At 39.0% G+C, this 26,110-nt stretch overlaps 1 protein-coding gene across 1 annotated transcript in view; it reads left to right on the forward strand.

Moving 5' to 3' along the window:
- Nucleotides 1-10,687: 10,687 nt before the first annotated feature.
- MFSD14B (major facilitator superfamily domain containing 14B) overlaps nucleotides 10,688-26,110 on the forward strand; it is a 90,232-nt gene continuing 74,809 nt past the window's right edge. The window contains exon 1 of the mRNA XM_001369774.5: nucleotides 10,688-11,338. Within this exon, the coding sequence (XP_001369811.2) occupies nucleotides 11,174-11,338 (165 nt within the window). The 5' untranslated portion in view covers nucleotides 10,688-11,173. The remainder of the gene's footprint in view (nucleotides 11,339-26,110) is intronic.

Below are 26,110 nucleotides of genomic sequence, written 5' to 3' on the forward strand. Positions count from 1 at the left end.
TCCCTTGGTTCTCAGGGGTAGGCCTCCCTTGGCCAAGGCCTTAAACTCCTGCCTGGTTCAGCCTGAGCCAGAGCAGTTTGAATTAACTCTCTCTCTCTCTCTTAATTTCTTCCTCCTATTGTAATTAAATCACCATAAAATTCCATTCTGACTTGAGTATTTCATTTTAGGATTTTAGAAATTAAAATCCTTGGTGATCAGTAATTATTATATTCAGTCTCAACCATAAATTTAACCATTGCATAAGTGGGTTTATTTTGTATCCTGCAACATTGCTAAAGTTGTTGATTATTTTGACTTGCTTTTTAGTTGATTCTCTAGGATTCTTTAAGTAGACCATCATATCATCTGCAAAAAGTGATAGCTTGGTCTCCTCATTGCCTATTTTAATACCTTCAACTTCTTTTTCTTTTTTAATTGCTACTGCTAGGGTTTCTAATACAATGTTAAATAATAGAGATGATCATGGGCATCCTTGTTTCACTCCTGACTATAGTTTTCTTATTATGTTTCTTTGGAATCAGTACAATTTTTGTGTCATAAGCTTCTAGCTTATCCCCATTGCAGATGATGTTTGCTGATGATTTTAGATATACACTGTTTATTATTTTTAGGAAAGACCCTTCTATTGCTATACTTTCTAGTGTTTTCAATAGGAATATTTTGTATTTTGTCAGAGGCTTTTTCTTCATAATTGAAATAATCATGTGATTTTTGTTGGTTTCCTTGTTAATATGGTCAATTATGTGTATGGCTTTCCTAATATTGAACCATTATTGCATTCCTTGTATAAATTCTACCTGGTCATGAATAACCGTCTTTATCACTTGCTGGAGTCTTTTTGCTAGTATTCAATTTAAGATTTTTGCATCTATGTTCATTAGGGAGATTAGTCTATAGTTTTCTTTCTATGTTTTTGACCTGCCTGGCTTTGGAATCAGTACCATTTTTGTGTCATAAAAGGAATTTGGTAGAACTCCTTCTTTGCTTATTCTGTCAAATAGTTTGTATAATATTGGGATTAGTTGTTCTTTGAATGTTTGATAGAATTCGTTTGTGAATCCATCTAGACCTGGGGATTTTTTCTTAGGGAGTCCTTTGATGGCTTGTTCAATTTCTTTTTCTGATATGGGGTTGTTTCGGTATTCTTTTTCTTTCTCTGTTAATCTAGGCAATTTAAATTTTTGTAAATAGTCATCCATATCACCTAGATTGCCATATTTATTGCCACATAATTAGGCATAATAGTTTTTAATGATTGCCTTAATTTCCTCTTCATTAGAGGTGAGGTCTCCCTTTTCATCTTGGATACTGTCAATTTGGTTTTATTCTTTCTTTTTTAAAATTAGACTGACCAGTACTGTTTATTTTATTTGTTTTTTCAAAGTACCATCTTCTAGTCACATATTAAATCAATAGTTCTTTGACTTTCAATTTTATTAATTTCTCCTTTGATTTTTAGGATCTCTAATTTAGTTTTCATCTGATGAATTTTAATTTGTTAATTTTCTAGTTTTTTAATTTGCATAACCAATTCATTGACCTCTGCCCTCCCTAATTTGTTAATATATGAATTCAAGTATATGAATTTCCCCAAGTATTGCTTTGACTGCATCCCATAGATTTTGAAAGGATGTCTCATCATTGTCATTTTCTTCAATGAAATTATTATTTCTATGATTTGTTCTTTAACTGATTTTGGAGAATTGTATTATTTAATTTCCAATGAATTTTTGATTTGCCTCTTCCTGTACTTTTACTAATTATTGTTTTCATTGCATTGTGGTCTGAGAATGTTGCATTTATTATTTTTGCTCTTTTGCACTTGTTTGCAATGTTTTTATGCCCTAGTACATGATCAATCTTTGTGACTGTACCATGTGCTGCTGTAAAGAAAGTTTATTAGTTTTTGTCCTTATTTATTTTTCTCCACAAATCTACTAACTCTAATTTTTCTAAGATTTCATTCACTTCTCTTACCTCTTTCTTATTTATTTTTTGGTTTGATTTATCTAGTTCTGATAGAGGAAGTTTCAGGTCCATCACTAATGGACCAATCACTAACCAAAACTAATATAGTTTTTCTATCTATTTCATCATTGAGCTCCACTAGTTTCTCCTTTAGAAATTTGGATGCTATGTCATATGGTGTATACATTTTGAGTACTGATATTTCCTCATTGTCTATACTGCCTTTTATCAGGTTGTAATTACCTTCCCTATCTCTTTTGACTACATCAATTTTTACTTTGGCTTTGTCAGATATCATGATTGTTACTCCTGCCATCTTTTTCTCAGTTGATGCCCTATAGATTTGGCTCTATATGTTTACTTTTACCCTATGTGTGTTTCTTGTAGACAGCATATGGTAGGGTTTTGGTTTCTAATCCACTCTGATATTCGCTTGTGTTTTATGGGTGAATTCATTTCATTCACACATTCAGAGTTATGATTACCAGCTGTGTATTTCCCAGCATTTTGATTTCCACTCCTAGTCGTGCCCTTTCTTCTTTCACTATTTCCTTCAATACCAGTATTTTGTTTTTAATCAGTCCCCCTAATTCCTACTCTTATTTTACTTCCCTTTCTACCCAGCCCCCTCTTCTTATTCCCCTCTTATTTTCTAACTGTCTTTTTAAACTACCCCCCCCCCAACCTTTCCTTCCCTTGTACTGTTTCCCTCCCCACCAATCCATTTGTTAGTCTTCTACTTCCCTATAGGGGTCAAATCAATTCTCTGCCTCAATGTATTTGATTGTTCTTCCCTCCTTGTGTCAATTTCAGTGCATGTAAGAATTAAGTATTTCCTATCTTCAACTTCTTTTCCTTTCCTGCATATTGATATTCTTCCCCTCCTCCTGCTAAATACTTATTTGTGACATATAAATTTACCCCCTTTTGTTTCTTTTCCCATTTATCTTAGTATTCACCTCTTTTTAAAAAAACTCTACGTGTATGTGTATATGTATATGTGTATATATATATATATATATACATACATATTCATGTCTTGGCATTTCATCCTATACAGTTTGTCACTGTTCCCTCTAAGTATACTTCTTCTAGCTACACAGGTGATAATAACAATTTTTAAGAGTTACCAATGTCCTCTTGTAGGAATACATATCATTTTAACTTTTTGGGTCCCTTAAAAAAAAGGTTTTGTTTTTCTTTTTTCCCCTTTCTTAATTACCTTTTGATGATTCTCTTGAGTTCTGTGTTTGGGCATCAAATTTTCTGTTCAGGTCTGGTCTTTTCTTTACAAATGCTTGGAATTCTTCTATTTTATTAAATGACCATACTTTCTCCTTTAAGAATATAGTCAGTTTTGCTGGGCAGTTGATTCTTGGTTGTACACCTAGTTCCCTTGCTTTCCAGAATATCATATTCCATGCCTTTTGGTCCTTCAGTGCAGATGCAGCCAGATCCTGTGTTATCCTCACTGTAGTTCCAGGGTATCTGAATGACTTCTTTTTAGCAGCTTGTAATATTTTTTCCTTGGTCTGGTAGTTCTTGAATTTGGCTATAACATTCCTGGGTGTTGTCAGTTGGAGATTAAGTACGGGAGGTGATCTGTGCATTCTTTCATTCTCCTTTTTTTCCCTCTTATTCTCAAATGTTGGGGCAGTTTTCTAGGATAATTTCCTTTAGGATTATGTCCAGGTTTTTTGTTTTGTCATGTTCTTTTGGTAGACCAATGATTCTTAAGTTGTCTCTCCTGGAATGATTTTCTAAATCTTCTGTTTTGTGAATGAGGTGCATCATATTTTTCTCAATTTTTTCATTCTTTTGATTTTGTTTTATAGTTTCCTGCTGCTTTGTGAAATTGCTTGCTTCTAATTGTTGTATTCTGGTTTTTAAAGACTGAATTTCATCCCTGGCTTTTTGGTCATCCCTCTCCTTCTGATCTTTCATTTCCTTTGCCTTATTTTCAAGCTGATTAATTTTGTCTTTCAAGACACTGTTTTCTGTTTCCAGATGACTTATCTTGCTTTTTAAGTTCTTTTCCCAGTTGTCTTCAGCCTCTCTTAATTATATTTTGAATTGTATTTTGAGTCCTTCCAAAGCTTGTGTCCAATTCCCTGGAGTTTCTGTGTTTTTGCCTGGTCTTCCTTGATATTTGTTCTTTGTTTACTGCATGGATAGAAGCTGTCAATTGTAATTACTTTTTTTCTTTTTCTGTTGTTTGCTCATATTTTCTCCTTCATTCCCCCTTGTAGTTGCCTGTAGTCTTGCTCCTCTCATTATGTGCTGGATCTGTGGGTTTGGCCTTTCTTGTCAACCTTCATCCTTGGAGCTTAGCAAGGTTCTCAGAGCAGTCTGTGGGGAGGGGTATTGGAGCCTGAGCTTCCCTGACCTCTTAAGGCTTGATAAGATAAAGCCCAGCAGAGTTGAACTTTCAGAGCATATGTTCCATGAGGCCAAAACCTTGGGAAGGGGCGGGTGGAGTGCAATATGGAGCAGCGATTGGGCTGCCTTCTTTGAGGTTCTTCTCCAGCTGCCTCCCTGCCATCTGTGATCAAAGCCCTGAGCCTAGCACAGCTTTTCCTTCAAGGTACTCCCTCTAGACTAGGACCCTTGTTTGCTCAGAGATTCTAGCCACTGCTGGAGGCTCAGTACTGAAGGTGGGGGAGAGGTCCTAGGACCTTCCTTCTTCTTAAACCCGAGTGTTCTTGAATTCAGGCTTTCTGGGGAAATACCTTTTAAGTTGAGTCCAGCAGGAGGGTTCCTTAGCTCTGTCCTGTTGTTAGATTTTCAGTCCCCTAGGAGCATTTGGTTTTTATTCGGTGAGGAAGGGTTTTCAGAGGTCTGAATTTTTGCTGCCTCTATGCCACCATCTTGACCAGAGGTAGTTACTAGAAAGGCAGAGGGACTCAGATGGAGTTGCTTCCTTCCCCCTCTCCACCATATCTCCCCTCCTCTCTGCCCAGCAGCCCAATGGAAGTGCTTATTCTCTCCACTGAGTGGAGCACTCAGGCCACTCCCTCCCTTTCTCCTTCCCCTGTCTGGGGTAAGGCTGGGGTGTTATGGGGGCAGATGTGTACCCCTGGGGTTTGGGAAGGATACCTTTTGCAAGAATGCAAGACACCAAAACTTAGGTCAAAAACAAAGAGAAATTTATTAATTTAGGACAGTAATGTTGAGAATGGTCAGGAGGATAGCAAGGTGGAACAGCAAGATGGGGAGCAGTTCCTTTGGAGGATAGCATGAAAGGAAAGGCTGTCCCCCATCAGTTCTGGGGATTTTATACTTTTAACAACAGATGCTATGTCCTGGTGTGGACAGTAAGTAGTAAGCCCTCAGGAATTTGGTTGGGTGGTTATCTGACTGGGGTCTGCCTGGAGGCATAAAGATTCATCTCTTTTTCCATCTTAAATCTAGAGGACTATCAAAGAGGATAAACATCTCAGGACCCTGGGGGGGGGGAGGGGAGGGGGAACATTGGGTGTTTCTAGGTTAAGAGTCAGAGGATGCAAAGGCAAGGACAGTTTCCCTGATAATAGTTCGCCTGGGTTTCTGGGGGTACAGTGCCCATGTTAGTGGGGGGTGGAACTCAGCCTGGGGGGGACAGGCATGGCAAGTAGTATAAGGGGTGGGGGTGGGGCACAGCACATACTCTAAAAGGTTTGTCATTACTGTATTCAATACCACATGGTTTTGATGACTACATCTTTATAATATAGTTTGAGGTTTGGAAGTGCTATTCTCAGCTTGGCTTTACTTCTTTTAATCATTTCCCTTGATATTATAGAATTTTGTCTTTCTAAATACATTTTGTTATTAATTTATCAAGTTCTATAATTTAGTAATTTTTAAGGCATAGCATTAAAAGTATAAATTAATTTTGGTAGTATTGTCATCTTTATTATATTAGTTCATCCTAACCATGAACACTGAATAAACCTTTAGCTATTTAAGTTGCTCATTCTTTTTTTAAACCCTTACCTTCTGTTTTAGAACCCCAAATTAGTATCTGTTCTGTCAACATGGAAATATAGAAATCCCCAGTTTACTTAGTTTAAAGGTAGAAACCCCAGGTTTTGACCTTGTCACAGGGGAGGTTTCTATTGTCTGGTGAAGTGGGACCTTCCCTCAGGGGGAAACCTCTCCTGTGACAAGGTCAAAACCTGGGGTTTCTACCTTTAAACTAAGTAAACTGGGGATTTCTATATTTCCATGTTGACAGTTCCAAGGCAGAACAATAGTAAGGTCTAGGCCATGGGGATTAAGTGACTTTCCCAGGGTCATACAGTTGAACCCAGGGCCTTCTGTCTCTAGGCCTGGCTCTTAATCCACTGAGCCACCTAGCTGCTCCCTCTTTTATTTCTTTATTGGAACACTTTGCATTTTAATTTATATTCCTTTTATGTGCAATGGGAGATTGATTCTCAGATATTTTTTGCATTTTTTGTAGCTCTTTGGAATGGGATTTCTTATTATTTCTTGCATTTTCTTTTTATTAAGAAATAATATTGATTTTTTCAGTATTTATTTTGGAGCATGCAACTTTGCTGAAACTCTTTAACTATCTTAATTAGTAATTTTGACGATTCCCCAGGATTTTCCAAGTAAACTAAGAATCTCTTTAGCTATTTTATTCCTTTCTCTTTTCTTATTGCTATTGCTAGCATTTACATAAATATATTAAATAACAGCAGTCAGAGTGGGCATCTTTGCTTCATTCCCCTATTTAATAGAAAAGATTCTAGTGTATTTTCAATGCATATGATCCTTGCTTTTGGTTTTAGATAGCTGCATTTTATGATATTAAACAAGGTTTCTCCATGGCTATACTTTATAGATTTTTTTTAAGGGATAAAAGTGTTGACTGAGAAAAACACAGAACTATTAAATAGTCAAAAATCACTCTTTCATCAAGGGAAAGGGGTTCCATGCAATAGTAGGACTCGATACAGAGGCTGCGCACCACTTGACTGCACAGCTTGTGAGGATTTAACTCTGGTAGCTCTGAACACTGACCCCTGGGAAAGCCAACCAGGCTAGATTGGACAATTCCAAGGAACTAAAGAATTTGGGGAAGCTATATACCATTTGTTGGAAATCCAGGGGCAGGGAAAGATTGTTTTAGCTACAAAGGAAATGGGAGTGTTCAAACTACAGTGACTGGATACAGTCAAGCTTGGGAAAGGAATCATAGCTAGCAGCTAGGGTGTAAAAGAAAGGGCTGCTTATGATGGATACTAAAGGATGGTCCCCGCCCAGGTGTGGATCTTCTTGGGAAACAGCCCTCTGATACAGTAGTGGAGATTACCTAAAACAAAGAGAGTCTTAAGCATATGCTTAGTCCCACCCAAGAAGGATTGCCATTCACCTGAGGGTTCCCTACTCCCTCTGAAAGCTGCTAGGGTGTGATTCCCTTTAGGGTGGATTCCCACAGGAACAGGGAACAAGTACAATCTTTGGGGTCTCCAACCTACAAGCTAGTCCTGAAACCTGGGATTCCCCAGATCCCACTAAGCCACAAGTATGGGGTTTCTAGATTCCATGTTGACACTTTGTCAAAAAATTTTTCTGTATCTTTTGATAAATCAGTAATTTAAGAAATTATGAAATGGGGTCAGGAATATTGAGCTCTTTTGAGTACCCACCTTGAGAGGCCACCATGGCAGTGGGAAGCTGCAATTTCACTTTGAGAAGGCAAAGAAGTACACATATTTATAGGGTAAATTGTACAGAAAGTACAGAGACAAATGGTGAAAGGGATATAGAAGCAGACAACATGGAAACAGGCCTTTGGGGTGAAAGGGATGGTAAGGGAGAGAGATACCAAAAATCACTTATAAAACTATAGATTAGAGTTGGGAGTGCTCAGAAGTGTGGGCCCAGATGGGGATAGAATAGTGCTGGGGAGCACGAATTTGACATCTCATTCTAATACTTTTTTGGGAGTGTTGGGGGTGGGGAAGGTAAATGTATGCTTTGGGTTCAGTCCAATAACACATCCAATTCATTTCAAAGTTGTCTATAAAATTTTCAAGTTAACATAGTCCACAAAACTGTCAGTACTTTTTGGTGTTCTGCTGATCTTAATGCAGCCTGGATCTTGTTTAAGATTTACATATCACAGCACCAAAACATGCTGCTGGAAAAGTCTGGATGGCTCTCCTGATTCTGTGCATCTTACCAGGATATGATTTTTGGTAAATATATAATTTGTAAATTATACTCCTTTGTTCTTTGAAAGCATTTGAAAATGATTTTTAGGTTCCCTTTTGGGATTTTACTTCCTTCTATCATCATTTTATACTGTTTATCCTTATAAGTTTATCCTTATAAACTTATTTATTATACTGATTAGAAGAGGAAGAGTGAAGTTGTCAGGGGGAATACAGGAAGATAGTTTTTATTTACTTATTTTTTAAACTCTTAGTAACAACTTTTAGGCAGCAGAGTGTCAACATGAAATCTAGTAACCCTAAACTTGTAGCCTAGTAGGTCTGATGAACCCCAATGTTATGGGTGTGGAAAGGATACCCTTGGGGTTCGGGAAGGATACCTTTTGCAAGCATGCAATGACTCCAAAACTTAGCTTAAAAACAAAAAGAGATTTATTAATTTAGAGAGTAATGTTGAGAGTGGCCAGGAGGATAGCAAGGTAAAACAGCAAGGTTGGGGGCAGTTCCTTGGGAGGACAGCATGAAAGGAAAGGCTGTTCCTCCATGGGGACAGCATGGATGGAGAGGCTGTCCCCCAGAGGACATCAGTTCTGGGGTTTATATACACTTTAGATGCTAGGTCCTGGTGGGGACAAGACCAGAGCTAGTGTTAGTCCCTCAGGCATTTGGTGGAGTGGAGTGGTCATCTGACTGGGGTCTGCCTGGAGGCATAAAGATTCATTTCTTTGTCCACCTTAAATCTAGAGGACAAAAGAGGATAAACATCTCAGGACCCTAGGTGGGGTCATTGGGTGTTTCTAGGTTAAGAGTCACAAGGATGCAAGGGCAAAGGAGTTTTCCCTGATAATAGTTGGCCTGGGTTTCTGGGGTACAGTGCCCATGTCACCAAGTTTTAGGACTAGCTAGTAAGCTGGAGACCCCAAAGCTTGTACTCCTTCCTTGTTTCTGTGAGAATCTACCCTGAAGGGTTAGTTAGGTGGGACTAAGCATATGCTAAGTATCCTTTTTGTTTTAGTTAGTCTCCCTTATTGTATCAGAGACCCTTTCCCAAGAAGACCCACACATGGACAGGGACCAACTTTTAGTATGCATTGAAAACAGCTCCATCCCTTAGACCCTAGCCCAGGGGGCCAGTTCACTGTCCCTAAGACTGTGGGAAGTCCAGACTATAAAATCCTAACCCTAACCCTAACTGGGCATCTGTATACACAGTGTGTAATCCCCTACCCCTTGTTCTAAGGTGCCAAGGAAAGGATTATGTCTGTGTAGTAGTACTGTAGGTGAGTGACTCCACTCTTTGCTGTGCAGCCACATACAGTGCTCCTCTCACTGACTGCCAATGAAAAGAGGTTCCCCTTCTGGAAGTGCAGTGCTGTAGTTTGGGGGACCCTAGTAGGGCCTAGCCTTTAGTTATGATTCCTTCTCCAAGCTTGATTGTATTCTGGCAGTGTAGTTTGAATACTCCCATTTTCTTTGTCGCCATAGTGATGTCAATCATCTTTGCCTGCTCCTGGACTCCCCAGATGGTATATAGGTTTCCCAAATTCTTCTGTTCTCTGGAGTTGTCAATCTAGTGCAGTTGGCTCTCCCAGGGGTCAGTGTCCAAAGCATCCAGAGTTCAATCCTCTGACTCTGTGGCTGTTAGTGTGCAGCTCTGTATTAACTGAACCCCTTTTCCTTGATTAAAGAGTGATTTTTCTGACTATTTAATAGTTCTGTGTGATTTCCCAGTCCACAAGGGCAAGCAAGAATCAGGCCAATAGAATGACAGAGCTGGAAGTATCTTGAGGCCGCCTCTGAGCCCAGGTCCTCTGGACTCCAGGCCTGAAGCTCTATCCATCGTGTGACCCAGCTGTCTCAAGATAGTTTTAACACAGTGGAGATGCTCATGTGGTTTTGATGCTTGATAAACCTGTAAACATTTTACTTAGGAAAGGACTCCCCATTTCATAACTACGGGAACCGTGAATTGAAGATGGGAAGAAATCGGGCTTTAACCAACACCTTCAAACACATTCCACAATGGATTCAGAAGATATATAGCCGAATATTAAAGGTCATAACAAAAAATTACAAAAGAAATTCATCATAGGGTTCAATGCCCAAGACATAGATAACAGACCAAAGTGGTCAAAAGATATATACAAAACTTCTGAAAACATTTACAGCCAATTAATAACTCTACCAAAGGATGTTACACACCATCGATTCTGAAACCACAACGCAATCTTCTCATCTCAAAGGAGACGCAATGGTATTTCTATTTTACATACTTAGGCGGCTACATGTCCTCTACAACAAAAAGTGTCTGTTCATTCGACAACCCCTGGGACTAGGCTGTCCCGGATAGCCGCGGATTTTTCTTGATTGGAATACCCAGCCTCAGTTGCGGTAGCTCGAGGCCTTCTTTGCACCCTTCCACCTCCCGGGGAGCCAATATTCACTCTTTCCCTTACTTTTGGGAGAGGGAGATTGAAAAGGAGAAACGGGAGGGGGTGTGGGTTCCCCTCCAAGTGAGATGCGTGAGGCGGCGTAAGCGGATGCAGTGACGCGTTTCCGGAGGCGTGTAAAGTTTCAGGAAGCTGTGGCCCGGATTCAGTCGCCGGGTCATGGTCTTCTAGTTTGCCCAAGCAGAGGCGACAGAGTAAATCCCAAGTCAGCCACCGCAGGGTTTGTCCGATCCGAGCTTGGGCCTCCGCGCTCCGGTCGTCCCGGGCAGCGCGCGCGGGAGTGCGCGTGCGCGCAGAAACAGGCGCCCCTCCCCCGGCCCTCGCTAGTTGCAGTGGTTGGGTTAGTTGGCTGCCTGCCTCCTTCTCCTGCGCTCCGCTGCCGCCTCCGCCGCCGCCAGCGAGCGCATAGCGGGCGCCGCTGGCCCAAGTGAAGCAGATGACGGAACGAGCGCTGGCGCGAGGAGGAGGCCGCTGCCAGCTCGAGAGGGTCATCGGGCAGGAGCTGAATCCCCTGCAGCCGCAGTCCCTCCGTCTCCTCTTGTTTGCCTCGACATCCCTCCCAGCTGTCTGGGAAATGGGACCAATATGAGTCCCGAGCTGCCGCCGGAGAAGGAAGAGCAGGCGGCGGCAGCTGCGGCGGCACCCGCGGCATCAGCGGTGGAGGAGGAAGGAGGCGGCATCTGCAAAAAGAGAAGTAGCCGCATTATGCTGGTGAAGAGGATCAGCGCGAAGCTGGGGGGCAGCAGCTCGGTGAGCGCCTCTAGATGAAGGCTTGGGTGGGGGCGGGAAGACACGCGTGCGATGGCACCCGGGCGGGCGGATAATTGCAAGCTACCCCTATCAAAGCATTTTCCCCTTCTCTTGGCTCTGGTGGTAGCATCTCAGGCACCCGCCCCCAACCCCTGTTGATTTCTTGTCATCCAGCTTCTTGGGTACCTGGGAATGGGGCAGAGAGTTGTAGAAGCTCCAGACCCAATTGATTTCCAGATCCGGAGGGAGAAGAAACCGTTGTTGTGAGCTAAATGGGAAGGAAGAAAGTTACAATTGGAAAAAAAAAAGAGGTGATCTATTGCGGCTTTGCCTTTTTAAAGTTTGTGTACTTTGCAACATTCAGCATTTGACTGCATTAATGCATCTTTTATCTGAGTCTATACAGTTTTAGTCTTATACAGTTTTCCCACCCTTTCTCCAAAAGTGGATTTAAAGTTAGGCATTAGCTAATATCTCTCCCATGTATCTAATCCCTCGTGAGTAGGAATGCTTCCATACTCTTACAAACTGCACCTACTAACGGACACATCCCATAACAAAAAATTATTACCACAAGATAAAACGAAACACTTAAACGATTTAGTTTAAGCGTTTTTTTTTTTTTGGGTGATGTAGAGGTCTGATGAAGCCTCATGGTCCCTTCTCAGATTGATGTTTTTAAATATATAAAATAAAATACATGAAATTGCAAAATAAACCAATAATATTGAAATACAGTTAACAAAAATACAAATAAAATAAGTTCATAGAATCCACAAATTAAGAACTCTTGTGTTAAAGCCTGGATGATTTTTTTTCCTTTTTGATTATTTGTTGCATAGGCTTCTGGGGGACTGAGTGAATCTTAGACTAAAAGTGCTTCTCTGAAGACAGAACTTTTGGACCCAAACTTAAAATAAACAGGAAGCATTTTCAGCTAGTGTATTTGGCTTCAATCTTCGAAGCCCACCATGCCAGGAAGTTACTATTGAAATTCTGTGTATTGTTTTATCTTTCCTGAGGTTTGCAAAAAAACTGGGTCAAGTTAACATGGACACAATTTTGAACTTTGCCAGGAAGAAGGAAGGTGGCAACTTGCTTTAGCACTGAATCAAATAGTCTAGATCTCTCCCCAAAAATCTCCCTCTCCCTCTTCCTCTCTCTCTCTCTCCCTCTCCCCTTTCTATCTGTCTTTTTTTCCAGATTCTGATATTCACCTCAAGGAGTTTTCCATTTTATTGACAGCCTAGGTATATAGACTTTGTCTCCAATTTGGACCTTTGTGGCCCACAATTATACAACTGGAATGTCTGTCTTTTAGAAGGAGTGGTTTTAGTATTCTTGAGCCTAGCTAGTCCTGGGGGAAGAGAGATTGTAGATCAGTATTATTTAATTAGTTAGTCATTATTTAGTCATCCCTATATAGTTTACTTTTAAAACACTTTTCCAGAATTGAAGAGATTATAGAAATTTTGAAGTCATGTAAAAAGTTTTTTTTTTAAATATGATAAACAGAAATTGGAATGGGGGAATTAATATATATATATATATATATATATATATATATATATATATAGTCTGTTTTAGTAACCTGTATAGATCTATAGTCACCACTTAGGAACATAAACTGATTTGAGGCCTAGTTAGGCCAATCATTAGGTCATTTAATCTATCACCATGCCTTAGTAGGTTAGAATAAAATCTCCAAAGCTCTTCTCTTTAAAAAAAAATTGTAGATGTGTTTGATAGTTAAGTGTTGGAAGGCAAATTGTATACCAAAAAACTATTTTTTTTTTAAACCCTTACCTTCCGCCTTGAAGTCAGTACTGTGTATTGGCTCCAAGGCAGAAGAGTGGTAAGGGCTAGGCAATGGGGGTCAAGTGACTTGCCCAGGGTCACACAGCTGGGAAGTGTCTGAGGCCAGATTTGAACCTAGGACCTCCCGTCTCTAGGCCTAGCTCTCAATCCACTGAGCTACCCAGCTGCCCCCCCAAAAAACTATTTTGCTAGTAGTAGCTAATAGAAATATGATAGGGCAGGTAGGTGGTACAGTAGATAAGAGTACTGGGTGTGGAGTCAGGAAGACCTGAGTTCAAATGTGGCCTCAGACACTTAGCTGTGTGACTCTGGGCAAGTCACTTAACCTCGTTTGCCAGTTTCTTCATTTGTAAAATGAACTGAAGAAGGAAATGGCAAACGACTTTAGGACAAGAAAACCCCAAATGGGGTTATAAAGAATGAAATACTACTAAAACAGTTGAACAGTGACAAAAAAGTAACCAGAAAGTAGCTCACGCATGGGGAATGTATTTTAAAGTGTTAGAACTTTCTTTGGCACAACGTTATTTCTCTGTTTCACTGTGTAATAGATAATATTGGAGGGAGTATATTTGATGGATACTAGACAACCCATAGATCAGGTAGTTATCTTCTTTTGCCTACCCTCCTTCCTCTGTATCTCCCTTCCTCCCCCTCCCTTGTCTCTCCCACCCTCCCTCTTCAGCCTGTTCAGCTTCCCTCCCCCTTTCTTCAGCCTCCTTCTCAGTCACTTAGGGTGAGCTATGATGTTTCAGAGGAAATACTCTTTATCTTTATCTCAAGTAAGGGTTTATTGGGGAAAACAGGAAAAGATGGAGGATAGAGGCATGAACGAGGGTTGGAGGTTTCCCTGTTATTTTCAGTGAGTCTTAGGTTGGAGGATATTGAGAGAAATGGCAATTCAGCTACTACCATGAAACAGCAAGTCAGAGAGAGATATGTGAACTATTGTCCTTCTTCAGTCTTCAGATCAGCCAGGCCACTTCCAACTGGATAATCCCAAGTCACCATCAGCCAAAAAACCCAGAAATCCAGTCAGCGTCAGCGGTTGGCTCTTGCCTGCCTTCCACTGTTTCCTGGTAACATTCCAAAAGGAATCTTCCTTTGATTGACAGCTGATCAATCTCTATCTTCTTGTCCTTTTGCATGCCTTATAATTTCTCTCCACAACTGATAAAAGACACTCATTTCTCAGAAATATACATAACTCAGTATCAGGGAAAGAGAAATCTTTTTTTTAACATTATTTTTTATTTGGTCAGTTTCAAAAAGAGAAATCTTTTACTAGATAATTGGTCCCCAACTGAGCTTTTTTTTTTTCTTTGTATCTTGGTGGTCTAACAAAGGAGATCTTAAAAAAGCTGATTGGCTGACAGTGATAGTAAAACCTCAAGTAAATCCTGACAACATAAATAAACTGACTTTTTGGGATCTCATTAATTTATTTTTCTTAATACTTCCTTTTAAGTAATATCAAGACGTCTATGTGCTAATTTTTAATTACAACTACATTCCTTCTCAATGCTCTTGGACCTGGGAATATGTAGCTGAAAGGCTATTAGAAATGGGTTGACCTCAATTTGACAGGGAAAAACTAGGACACATTTCCAGTATGTTGGCTACACTTAATGAGGGGGATGACATGTTGATTTGGCTGTGTGGCATGTTAGTACTCATACATTTTATGCATTAATATTTTAATTGCCGAAGTTGCTGCTTATATAATTTTTTTTGTTCTCCAAATGATGCATCTTCCTTTACTTTCTATTTTTAAAAAAATTAATTGATTTTTATTTTGCCACTGCAGTTATTTCTCCATAAACAATATATTTCCTGTAATATTTGAATTAAAGGTGAGCTGGGGAAGATTTTGGAAAAGGGGGTTTTGTAGGATTCTGCCTTTGGGCCTTTCTGCTTACACTGATAGTAAGAATTTGGGCAAAGTGGTTTGCTTTATCAAGTGCAGATTTTCCCCCTGAATTTTTTGTTATTCTAAACTTGACAAACACTCACAATTCATTTCTGTATACATGGAACAGAAAAAAGAAAATTGCACGTGAAACTATGAATTTTCATTATATCCAGGTTATCTTTTAAAAAAATTTAACTTTCTTTTTTTTATATATTAAATAAATTTCCTTTTGAATTCTCCCTTCTTAGAAAGAACCATGTCTTCTAAGTTTTTTAAAAGAAAAATGAGAAGATAAAACATGAGCAAAATCAATACATCAAAAAAAATAATATGATTATATGCAATGTTTCACAAATGTGGACCTCAGACTGTACAGAGGATTGGAGGGGAGGTGCCTAGTCATTTCTCTTTTTTGGAAGCCAAGATTGTTTTTTGAAATTCTGCAACATTTTCTTTAAATTAATTTCTTTTCATTGCTCGTTTGTTTACATTGTTGTAATCACTCATATTATTTTCTTGGCTCTGTTTTCATCATTTTGCATCTGTTCATGTAGATCTTTACATGCTCCTTTGTATTGGTCATTGAAATGCAGCATAGTAATAGTCCATGCATTCATGGACCTCAATTTTAGCCATTCTCCGGTTGTTGGGTATCAACTTTATTTCCAGTTCTTTACTACCACAAAAAGTATTGCTATAAATATGTTGTTATACCTGTATCTCTGTGCATCGACTTTTCCACTTAAATCTTCATGCACAAGTGTCTTTGTGCACAAAAATGCACAAATACAATCTTCATCCTTGGTTACCGAAAGACTACCACCACACACCTGTATCCTTTCTTTTTCAGTAACCTCCTTGGGACTTATGCCTAGCAAGGGAATCTGGATCTAAAGTTTGAACATTTTAGTTATCTTATTTGCATAATTCCAAATTGCTTTTCAGTATAGTTTTACTAATTCACAGTTCCACCAGCAATGTCTTGTTCCTATTTTCCCACATTGCCTATACTTTTTTGGGATCATCTTTGCAATTTATTGCATGTAAGGTAAAATTTCAGAGTTGTTTTGATGTGTAATTCTTAGGATTAGTGGTTTGGAGTATTCTTTAATACTATTCTTAATGCTTTTCAATTATTTTGAGAACTATTTGTTTTAATTCTTTGACTAGTTCTCTATTAGGGAATGAACTCTTGGTCTTACATGTTTCTGTTTGTTCAGTCAGTCAAACAGCATTTAGTAAGTATTTTTATGTGCAGGCACTGACTGTACTAAACACTGGGAATATAAGAAAGGCAAAAACCAGTCCCTGATCTTCAAGTAATCTAGTAGAGGAGACAGCATGCAAACAACTATCTACAAACAAGATAAAATATAGGAATAGTTGGAAATAATCAAGAGAGAGAGAAAGCATAGCACTAAGGGGGTATTGCAGAGGGTGAGACTTTAATTGAGATTTGAAGGAAGCCAGTAGGAAGAAATGAGGAGAGAGACATTTCCAGGCACAGAGGACAGCCAGTGAAGACCCTCGGATTGGAGAGATGGAGTGTTGTCTTTTAAGGGCCAGCAAGGAGGCCAGTCTCCCCAATTTTCAGGGAGATGTAAGGTCCAGGTTATGGAAGGATCTGCATGAAATTATGAAGAGTGAAATGAGCAGAACCAAGTGAACATTTATATACAGCAACAGAAATATTGTTTGAAGAATAACTTTGTATGTCCTCCAGAGAAAGAAATAGAAATAAACAAGACATACTGTGTGTGTGTACACACACACACACACACGCACGCACGCACGCACACATGCACACACGCACGCACGTGCAAGCACAAGTTCCTTGGGAATTTTAATGTAACAAACTTAAAAAAAAAATCTTTGTAAAAGATAAGTAAAACAGAGAATTTTCTATTTGATCCTGGAGGTGATAGGAGCCACAGGCTATTGGAATAGTCCAGGCATGAGGTGATAAAGGGCTGTATCAGAGTAGTTACAATGTTAGAGGAGAAGACCATATACAAGAGAGGTTAATCAAAGGTAGAAATGAGAATTTAGCAACAAATTAGATATTTGGGTGGGATGAGAGGGAAGAGTCAAGGATGAAGGTAGGATGAAATAAAAACTGAGTTGGAATGACTAGGAGTATGATGATCTCCATAACAGTAGGGAAATAAGGAAGAGGGGAGGGTTTGGGAGAAAAGATAATGATTCAGGTTTAGGCATGATGACTTTTAGATGTCTAGAGGACATTCCATTTGAGGTATTCAATAAGTAGTTGGGAGATACAAGTCTAGAGGTTAGGGTGGGATTAATAGATCTGAGAATCATTAACATAGATAATGATAATCATAGATAAGGATAATGCATGGGAATTGATAAAATCACCAAGCAAAATAGTATATAGAGGGCCCAGGGCAGAGACTTTAAGTGGTCATCCTGGGCTAGTAGCCTGGACTAGACAAAGATCCAGCAAAGAAGATATTGAAGGAGTGATCAGACAGGTAGCAGGAAAAGCAAAAGGGAGAAGAGAATATTAAAGGATTCAGAGAAGTCACGAAAGATGAAGATTGAGAAAAAACCATTGGATTTGGCACTTGAGATCATTGGTAACTTTGGAGAGAACAGTTGCAATTGAATGCTGAGGTCAGAATCCTGATTGTGGAGTGTTAAAGACAGAGAGAAGAAGAGGAGACACCTGATGACCGCCTTCTCAAAGTGTTTAGCCACAAAAAAATAAAGAGGAAGACTGTCTAAGACCTTCATTCTGCTCTTCTGGTCTCCTGTCTTTTGGATAGGTTTCCTCACATAACTCCTTGAAATGTAATTAAGTATCCCTGGTCTAGGGAAATCAGGTCAAAATCTCATCCTCTTTCTCCCCTCTTCTTTCCTCCCTTCTTATTCCCTTTCTTCCCTTCTCCCTATTTATGTTTGGGAGTGGATTGAGGGCATCTGAACAGATTTGTCTCTTCACCATCTTGGCAGAAATTCCTTTATTTAGAATATTTTTTAGTACAGACCATTTTCCTTTTGTAGCTTCAATGGAATCTAATTCCTTACCATATTTTGTTTATTTTTCCCTTGCTGATGGCTATTTATTCTTTCAAATGAGAGGAGAAAAGGTATATCTGGACTATTCTAAGGACTATGGAATGTTTCCCACTAATAATAACATTTTAAATTACATAATAATGCTAATATAGTGGTAATGGTGCCCTTTGAGAAAATGTGAGCACAAAGAGCTAAGGAACTAACTTGCTGGAAGTAAGAAAGTAAGTTTAAAATATAATTAGGATTGAAGTCCAACTCTACTGATTCTACCTTAATTTTATCTATTTTATGTCATTTCCATTAATTCATGACTGTATCATTAATTCCAAATCTTCGCCTAGCCCCAATACCATGTTACCAGTAAGGTTGGATTTGGTTGGTTAGTTTTAGAGAGGAGTCTCTAGAGCTCAATGGATAATTTGCAAAAGAAGAGAAATAATTACAAAAAACACCTTATCTTCTGTCTTAGAATCAATACTGTGTACACTGATTCCAAGACAGAATAGTGGTAAGGGCTAAGCAACAAGGTTTAAGTTATTTGCTCAGGGTCATGCAGCTAGGAATTGTCTGGAGCTAGATTTCAACCCAGGACCTCCCGTCTTCAGGCCTTGCTCTCTATCCATAGAGCTGCCTCCAAGAGAAATCATTTTTGACTAGAATTCATCCATATCTTGGCTATTTTCTCCACTTAGAATAGAGCATAAGCTCACATGAATGTATTCATTTTGGACCAAACAAATCAAATGATAGCACTATAGTATAAATAATTATTCCTTTTCCAAAAAGGCATTTTAAGAAAATACTGGTATGAAACTGAACTAGGTGGTACAGTGGATAGAGTGCTGGATTCAGAGTCAGGAAGGCCCGAGTTAAAATGTGGCCTGAGACCAGTGGTGTGCTTATAGAGCTGGTTGATAATTTACATCCTGAGCATTTACTTCCCAGAAATCAGCAAACACTATAAATCAGAGCTCGCTTAATTTCTTTGTTGATTGTCTACTCTTAAGAACCTGATGGAGGAAATATTAATGAGGAGTAAAGTTAAAAGCTCATCTTGGTCACATGCTCCCCACCCACAGTTTTATTAAACCATTACAATAGTACATCACTGTTGCAGATGCTTAAAAGCTTTGTGAATCAGAGCAAGTCTGCATCTGTAAAAAGAGTAATAAGGGCAGCTAGGTGGCTCAGTGGATTTAGAGCCAGCCCTGGAGATGGGAGGTCCTGGGTTCAAATCTAGCCTCAGACACTTCCTAGCTGGGCCACCTAACTCCCATTGCCTACCCCTTTACCTCTCTTCTGTTTTGGAACCAATACTTAGGATTGATTACAAAATGGAAGGTAAGGATTATCGTTAAAAATGTGTGGGAAACATTAATGACATCTTAAGAGTTGTAAGGACAAAATAAGATAATTGTAAAAGCACTTTGTGAACTTTAAAGTGCTATGTATATGCTAGATGCTATTGTTGTATTTTTTATTCCTACCAACAACATTCTAAAATTAGAATATACAAAAATTCCATCCATGTAGTAGTATCATGTACTTGGTAAAAAATCGTTTTTATGTTTTAACAAGTTTCAGATAACCACAGATACACATGAATGTCATGGGACTGAAAATCAGCTCTTTCTAAGCTGAATGACATGGGTAAAATTATCATCATCAAAGAAAATGTTTAGAGAAATATCTTTGAATTATGTAAAATGCCATCCTACTATAGCCCCTTTTTATTTTAGAAAGCATTTCTTTTTGGTGGTTTTCCTGTCTGGTTTTAGCTTCAGCAAAAGTTCTTTGATCATAGTTTCAGTTCTTCCTCTTCCTTTACTTCATGAACTTACCTTTCTTTTCCTCCTTGTAAACCATGTGGCATCCTCAACATCAACCCTATCTCTTGCTAAACTTATGAAGCAGATTCTGTGGATATGCTTTATGTAGATTTTAACAGAGCTCATTCATTCCATGCCAAAACTTTCCATTGTTTTTGACCCAAGTTTTCTTTTCTTTTAATTTTTTTTACATTGTCAGAGCTGTGGAAAAATGATCTGTTCTTAGCTAATTTATTACTATTCATTGTTTTTAACTAATTTACTAATACCTATTTTTTAAAATAATATTCAGTGATTTTAGCTAAGTGGTTAATATCCAACATTCTTGCTTGGAATAAGGAGATCCAAGCAGAGCCTCTCCATATATATGTTTATAATTTATAATAATGAAAGAAAAAAAATGATTTAACAATAACAACAAAAGTTCTAAGATTTGATGAAACAGAACAATATCAAGTCAATATTGGCCTACTCTTGGAGAAATATCTTTGTAAAACCAATAATTCCCTTTTTTAAGCTTTCCTAACAGTCTGGGCAAAGGTAAATAAAAAGTTATTTCTTTTATTTGAATTAAATAGTTTTCTGCTCTTACTTTGGTCATCTCAAACATAACACTTTCTAATCTTAGGAGGAGCTCGCTTTGACTTTGCCTTCCTTTAAAGACTGATTAGGTCATTGATGGAAATCAAATCAAAGGACTTCAGAACAGGACTGTTTCCTTGGCAGTGATCAAATCTTTATAAAGTTTTTTGTTTAGGTGAGTCTAATGGCTTGGGAACAGAGCATTATTATGATACTGTTTTTTAGTATGATCTAGAGACAGGCTTTGTGTATATGCTTTCACATTAGCACTGTGTATGTGGTTTTTCTGGATCTGCTTTCTTCACAAGTCTTTGTGTATTCTTCTGAGTTCTAAGTATGTGTTGGTTTTGTGACCCTAGTGGAATGTTGACATAATAGGTCTAGAGCTAGAAGTGACTGTAGAGGTCAATTTTGCCCTTCCCCACTCTCCCTTTTTATTGTTGTGTATACTGAGGCCCTGGGAGTACAAATGGCTTGTCCAAGGTCACAAGTTAAATGAAGTCAAACATTTATTAAGTTCCCACTATGTGTCCAAGATTGGGTATACAAAGAAAGGCAAATGACAACCCTTGTCCTTAAGGAGCTCACGCATGTAGAAAGCATTGGAGATAGTGTCTGAACTTACTTCCTCTGACTCCAGAGTCAACACTCCCTTGTATATGGTTTGTTCAGCCCATACCTACTTGCTGGGTATTTGTCTTGTTTCTATTTTTTTCTTTTCACAAATAATTCTACTTTGAATATTTTGGAGTCTTCATTTTTTGTGATGCCCCACAAGGGATCTCTGGGTCAAAAAGGAAGGAACATTTAGAGATGGAAAATAATATTTTAGAAAGACTGGCTACTTCATAATGGTAAGCAGTTGTCCGGAGGACTCTGCCCATGGGGTATAAGCTCTGGCTGAACCTACTAGGCTGGGGAGTCATGATCTGATTTTAAAAAAAAATTAAGAATATTTTTCCATGGTTCCATGATTCGTGATTAACTCCCCTCTTTCAGAGCTTATTTATATTTACAATCTTTTAACATCAAAACCCCTGTCATATCCCCATCGAATCATATATTTTTTCATCTGTGTTTCTACTTCTGCAGTTCTTTCTCTGGATGTGGACAGTGTTCTTTTTCACAAGGCCCTCAGAATAGTTCAGGATCATTGCATTGCTGCTAGTAGAAAAGTCCATTACATTTGAATGTGCCACAGTGTATCAGTCTCTGTGTACAGTGTTCTCCTGGTTCCGCTCCTCTCTCTCTGCATCAGTGCCTGGAGGTCTTTCCAGGTCACCTAGAAATCCTCCAGTTCATTATTTCTTTCAGCACCATAATGTTCCATCACCATCATGATCTGATTCTAGTCTGCTGATTTAAGTCCTCATAACAACTCTAGGAGAGAAGTTCTACAAGTTCTATTCTCCTTTATAGAAAAAGAAATAGGCTTAGTGGAAGTGATGTGTATACACAGAATTATTAAGCATAGAGCTTAGCTATGGAGCCTAGCATGGAGCATTGATATTAAGCAGCGGATGTAGGGTTAGAGCCCGGATCTCCCTGACTCAAAGCCTAGCGCACTTTACATCCTACCTAAATTCTAAATTCATCCCGAGCTAAGTTTAGAACAGCTCAACTCGGGCTACCTGTGAGGAGTGTTTTGTTTGGGGCAATTCTTGAAACTCTGCCATGGTTGGTGGAGAGAATACTCACAGTTAAGCAATCAAGGATGCCTAGAACTGAAACAGTGGATGGATCTGAGGGGAGAATGGCCCTCAGGCAGGGAAACCTCTTTAGGTGATCTGCCCTGTCATCCGCATGGAGGTCCCATGAGGAAGGCCCTGGTGATGGGAGTAAGGATAGACGGGGGAAAAGTGAACTGAAGTGACCATTTGAAATCAGTAATACAGTGCTTCCTGAGGATTGGATAGGACTTTGGAAAGAAGGAATCCACAGTGACTTTGGAGAGGTTCCAGGGGAGGTGGGGTGAGAAGTTAATGGTGTCTTTAGCAAGACTGAAGTCATTTAGTCCATATTAAGCACCTACTATGTGTCAGGCATTGGGCTAAGCTTGAAGAAGCCTGTTTTGTGGGGGAAAAGGATGTTTCCTAACATGCTTGTCATCTTTTTAGTCAACAGTTCTGTCCTCTTGTATGGGGTTGGCAGGTAGATAGAACATTTATGAAACCCTTAATATGTGCAGGACACTGCTAAGTTTGGATAAAACTAAAAACAAGTAAAGCAATTGCTGTCATTAGGAAGGCTATAGTTGAATGGAAGAAGATAACCCGTGGGTAGAGGGAATTTCCTCCCTCCCCTCCCCCTCCTGGATTGCCAACTTGGTCCATTCCATTTTCACATGCCAGCCCTGCCTCCATGAACGTGAATAAAAGTGTGGGTAGAGCCCACCTGGGTCTTTTTGGTCACCCACTACTTCCTTGAGCAGGCAGGTGAGGGATGTGGCAGGATGGGCTAGATGTGGTCAGACTTGGAGCAAGAAAGATAATCTATGCTTATCTACCTTTTCTATTTCAAGTGGTTATCAATAAACTTTATGGAAAATATGAACTTGAAGATATTAATTTAAATATAACACACGTACAAAGGAACTGGAAAGAGGTAGGGTCTGTGCTGTACCCTGGAAGCAGAAAGATGTGGAAATTCTTGAGAAATGGCACAGAAGCCTAAGGTATGGCTTATATATCAAGATACCTTCTTGGCACTTTGACATAGGTGGGAAGCCTAATGAGCATATATGATCTTTGCCTGATTTAAAAAGTCCCTGGTTATTAGCTGTTGAATTGAGGGTAGAAGAGAGCAACAGGATCATACATTTTTGTGGCACAAAAGAGGTAATTATAGGCTACTTAGGTGAAAGACTGAGGAACAGCTCCAAACTTACCTCATTTTATCTTGGGTTCCGTATCGGAAGGCTGTCCACCTGGTGAAGATTTTAAAAAATCCTTTTTAAAAATTTAATTAATTTAGAATGTTTTTCCTGGTTACATGATTCATGTTTTTTCCCTCCCCTCCTCCCCACCCCCTCCCTTAGCCAATGCACAATTCATCTGGGTTTTACAAGTATTACTGATCAAGCTGGTGAAGATTTTTACAAGTATTTCTCCTAAACTAATTAATGGTTGGGGAAGATTTGGTAGAAGGGTTTGATGAGACTGTTGACCTGTTTCCTTCTATTAAGCAAGCAGCTTTACTTAGATAGACTCTTTTTTCTGTGAGCTATGTATTCTCACTTCCGTCAGTCTGGAGGATGAAACTTTGAAAATCCCCAAATCTCGAGAGAAGCAGTGGCGTAGGAGATAGAGAGCTAGGGTAGGAGCTAAGAAAATCTCAGTTCGTGCCCCAACTTGGGGACATTCAGCCTCAGTGACCCTGGCAAGTTATTTAACTTCGCAATGTTGTGGGAACCTGGCTAAGACTAGAAGTTGTAGAGAATGTCTTGGATCTATGTTGGTAGATGGAATTTCTTCATGTGGGAGTGTCCTACATAATTATATAAAATTCAAGGTCCAGTGTTTATCCCTGAGGAGTATAAAGTGTTGAAAACCCCGCTGTACAAAAATAACCACCTTCATTTCCTTTCTCCTATTGTGATCTCCTTGGTATTGTGACTACTATACTGCCGTATTCTGCCATCTTGACTATACAACCATCCACTGAGCTAGTAGATCTTCTTGGCACAAGGAAACCAGAAATACCATCTTAGAAAGTGTTTTGCATCTTCTAGGCTGCTATTATCCCAGGATACTTAGAATCATAGATTTAGTGTTGGATTGGATCTTAGAGATTATCTGGTCGAACCTCTCCTTACATCCCACATTCTACAGATGAAGAAACAGGTCAAAAAATAATGTGACTGCCAAATCACAGAGGTAGTGTTTGGGATTGAACCCTGAACCCATGTCCTCTGACTGCAGCAAATTTCATACCCTTGGCACTATACTGTGCTGTTTTCTTTCTTTTTTAAAAATTTGATGAATATTTATTTATTTATTCCATTTGAATTAGTTTATTTAGTCAGTTTAGAACATTATTCCTTGGTTACAATAATCACATTATTTCCCTCCCTCCTCTCCACCCACTCTTCCCGCAGCCAACATGCAATTTCATTGGGTATTAATGTGTCCTTGATCTGAACCTATTTCCATGTTGAAGTTTGCACTAAGATGATCATTTAGAGTCTATATCCCCAACCATATCCCCTTCACCCATGTATTCAAGCAGTTGTTTTTCTTTGGTGTTTTTACTCCCACAGTGTTTCCTCTGGATGTGGATAGTGGTTTTTCTCTTAGGTTCCTCCAAGTTGTTCAGGGTCTTTGCATTGCCACTAATGGAGAAGTCTATTACATTCAATTGTGCCACAGTGTATCAGTCTCTGTGTACAATGTTTTCCTGGTTCTGCTCCTCTCACTGCATCAATTCCTGGAGGTTGTTCCAGTCCCAATGGAATTCCTCCACTTTATTATTCCTTTGAGCAGAATAGTATTCCATCACCAACATATACCACAATTTGTTCAGCCATTTCCCAATTGAAGGGCATCCCCTCATTTTCCAATTTTTTGCCACCACAAAGAGCGCAGCTACGAATATTCTTGTACAGGTAATTTTCCTAATTATTTTTTTTGGGTACAAACGCAGCACTGCTATTATGGCTGGATCAAAGGGCAGACAGTCTTTTATCGCCCTTTGGGCATAGTTCCAAATTGCCCTCCATAATGGTTGGATCAATTCACAATGAATTAATGTACTGCCACATCCCCTCCAACATTCATTACATTCCTTTGCTGTCATGTTAGCCAATCTGCTAGGTGTGAGGTGATACCTCAGTGTTGTTTTGATTTGCATCTCTCTGATTATAAGAGATTTTTAGAACACTTTTTCATGTGTTAATAGTTTTGATTTCTTTAACTGAAAATTGCCTATTCATGTCTCTTGCCCATTTATCAATTGGAGAATGGCTTGATTTTTTTTGTACAACTGGTTTATTAGCTCTTTATAAATTTGAGTAATTAGACCTTTGTCAGAGGTTTTTGTTATGAAGATTTTTTCCCATTTTGTTGCTTCCCTTCTAATTTTGGATGCATTAGTTTTGTTTGTACAAAACCTTTTTAATTCGATGTAATCAAAATTATTGATTTTACATTTTGTGGTTTTTTTCTAGCTCTTGTTGGTTTTTAAAGTCTTACCTTTTCCAAAGATCTGACATATATACTATTCTGTGTTCACCTAATTTGCTTATAGTTTCCTTCTTTATTTTCAGGTCATTCACCCATTCTGAGTTTATCTTGGTGTAGGGTGTGAGATGTTGATCCAAATCTAATCTCTCCCATACTGTCTTCCAGTTTTCCCAACAGTTTTTATAAAATAGTGGGTTTTGATTCCAAAAACAGGGATCGTTGGGCTTATCATAGACTGTCTTGCTGAGGTCATTTACCCCAAGTCTATTCCACTGATTCTCCTTTCTATCTCTTAGGCAGTACCAAATTGTTTTGATAACCACTGCTTTATAGTATAGTTTGAGATCTGGGACTGCAAGTCCTCCTTCCTTTGCATTTTTTCCCATGATTTCCCTGGATATCCTTGATC

The sequence above is a fragment of the Monodelphis domestica genome, chromosome 7, assembly GCF_027887165.1.
Source record: "Monodelphis domestica isolate mMonDom1 chromosome 7, mMonDom1.pri, whole genome shotgun sequence".
NCBI classification, from domain to species: Eukaryota; Metazoa; Chordata; class Mammalia; order Didelphimorphia; family Didelphidae; genus Monodelphis; species Monodelphis domestica.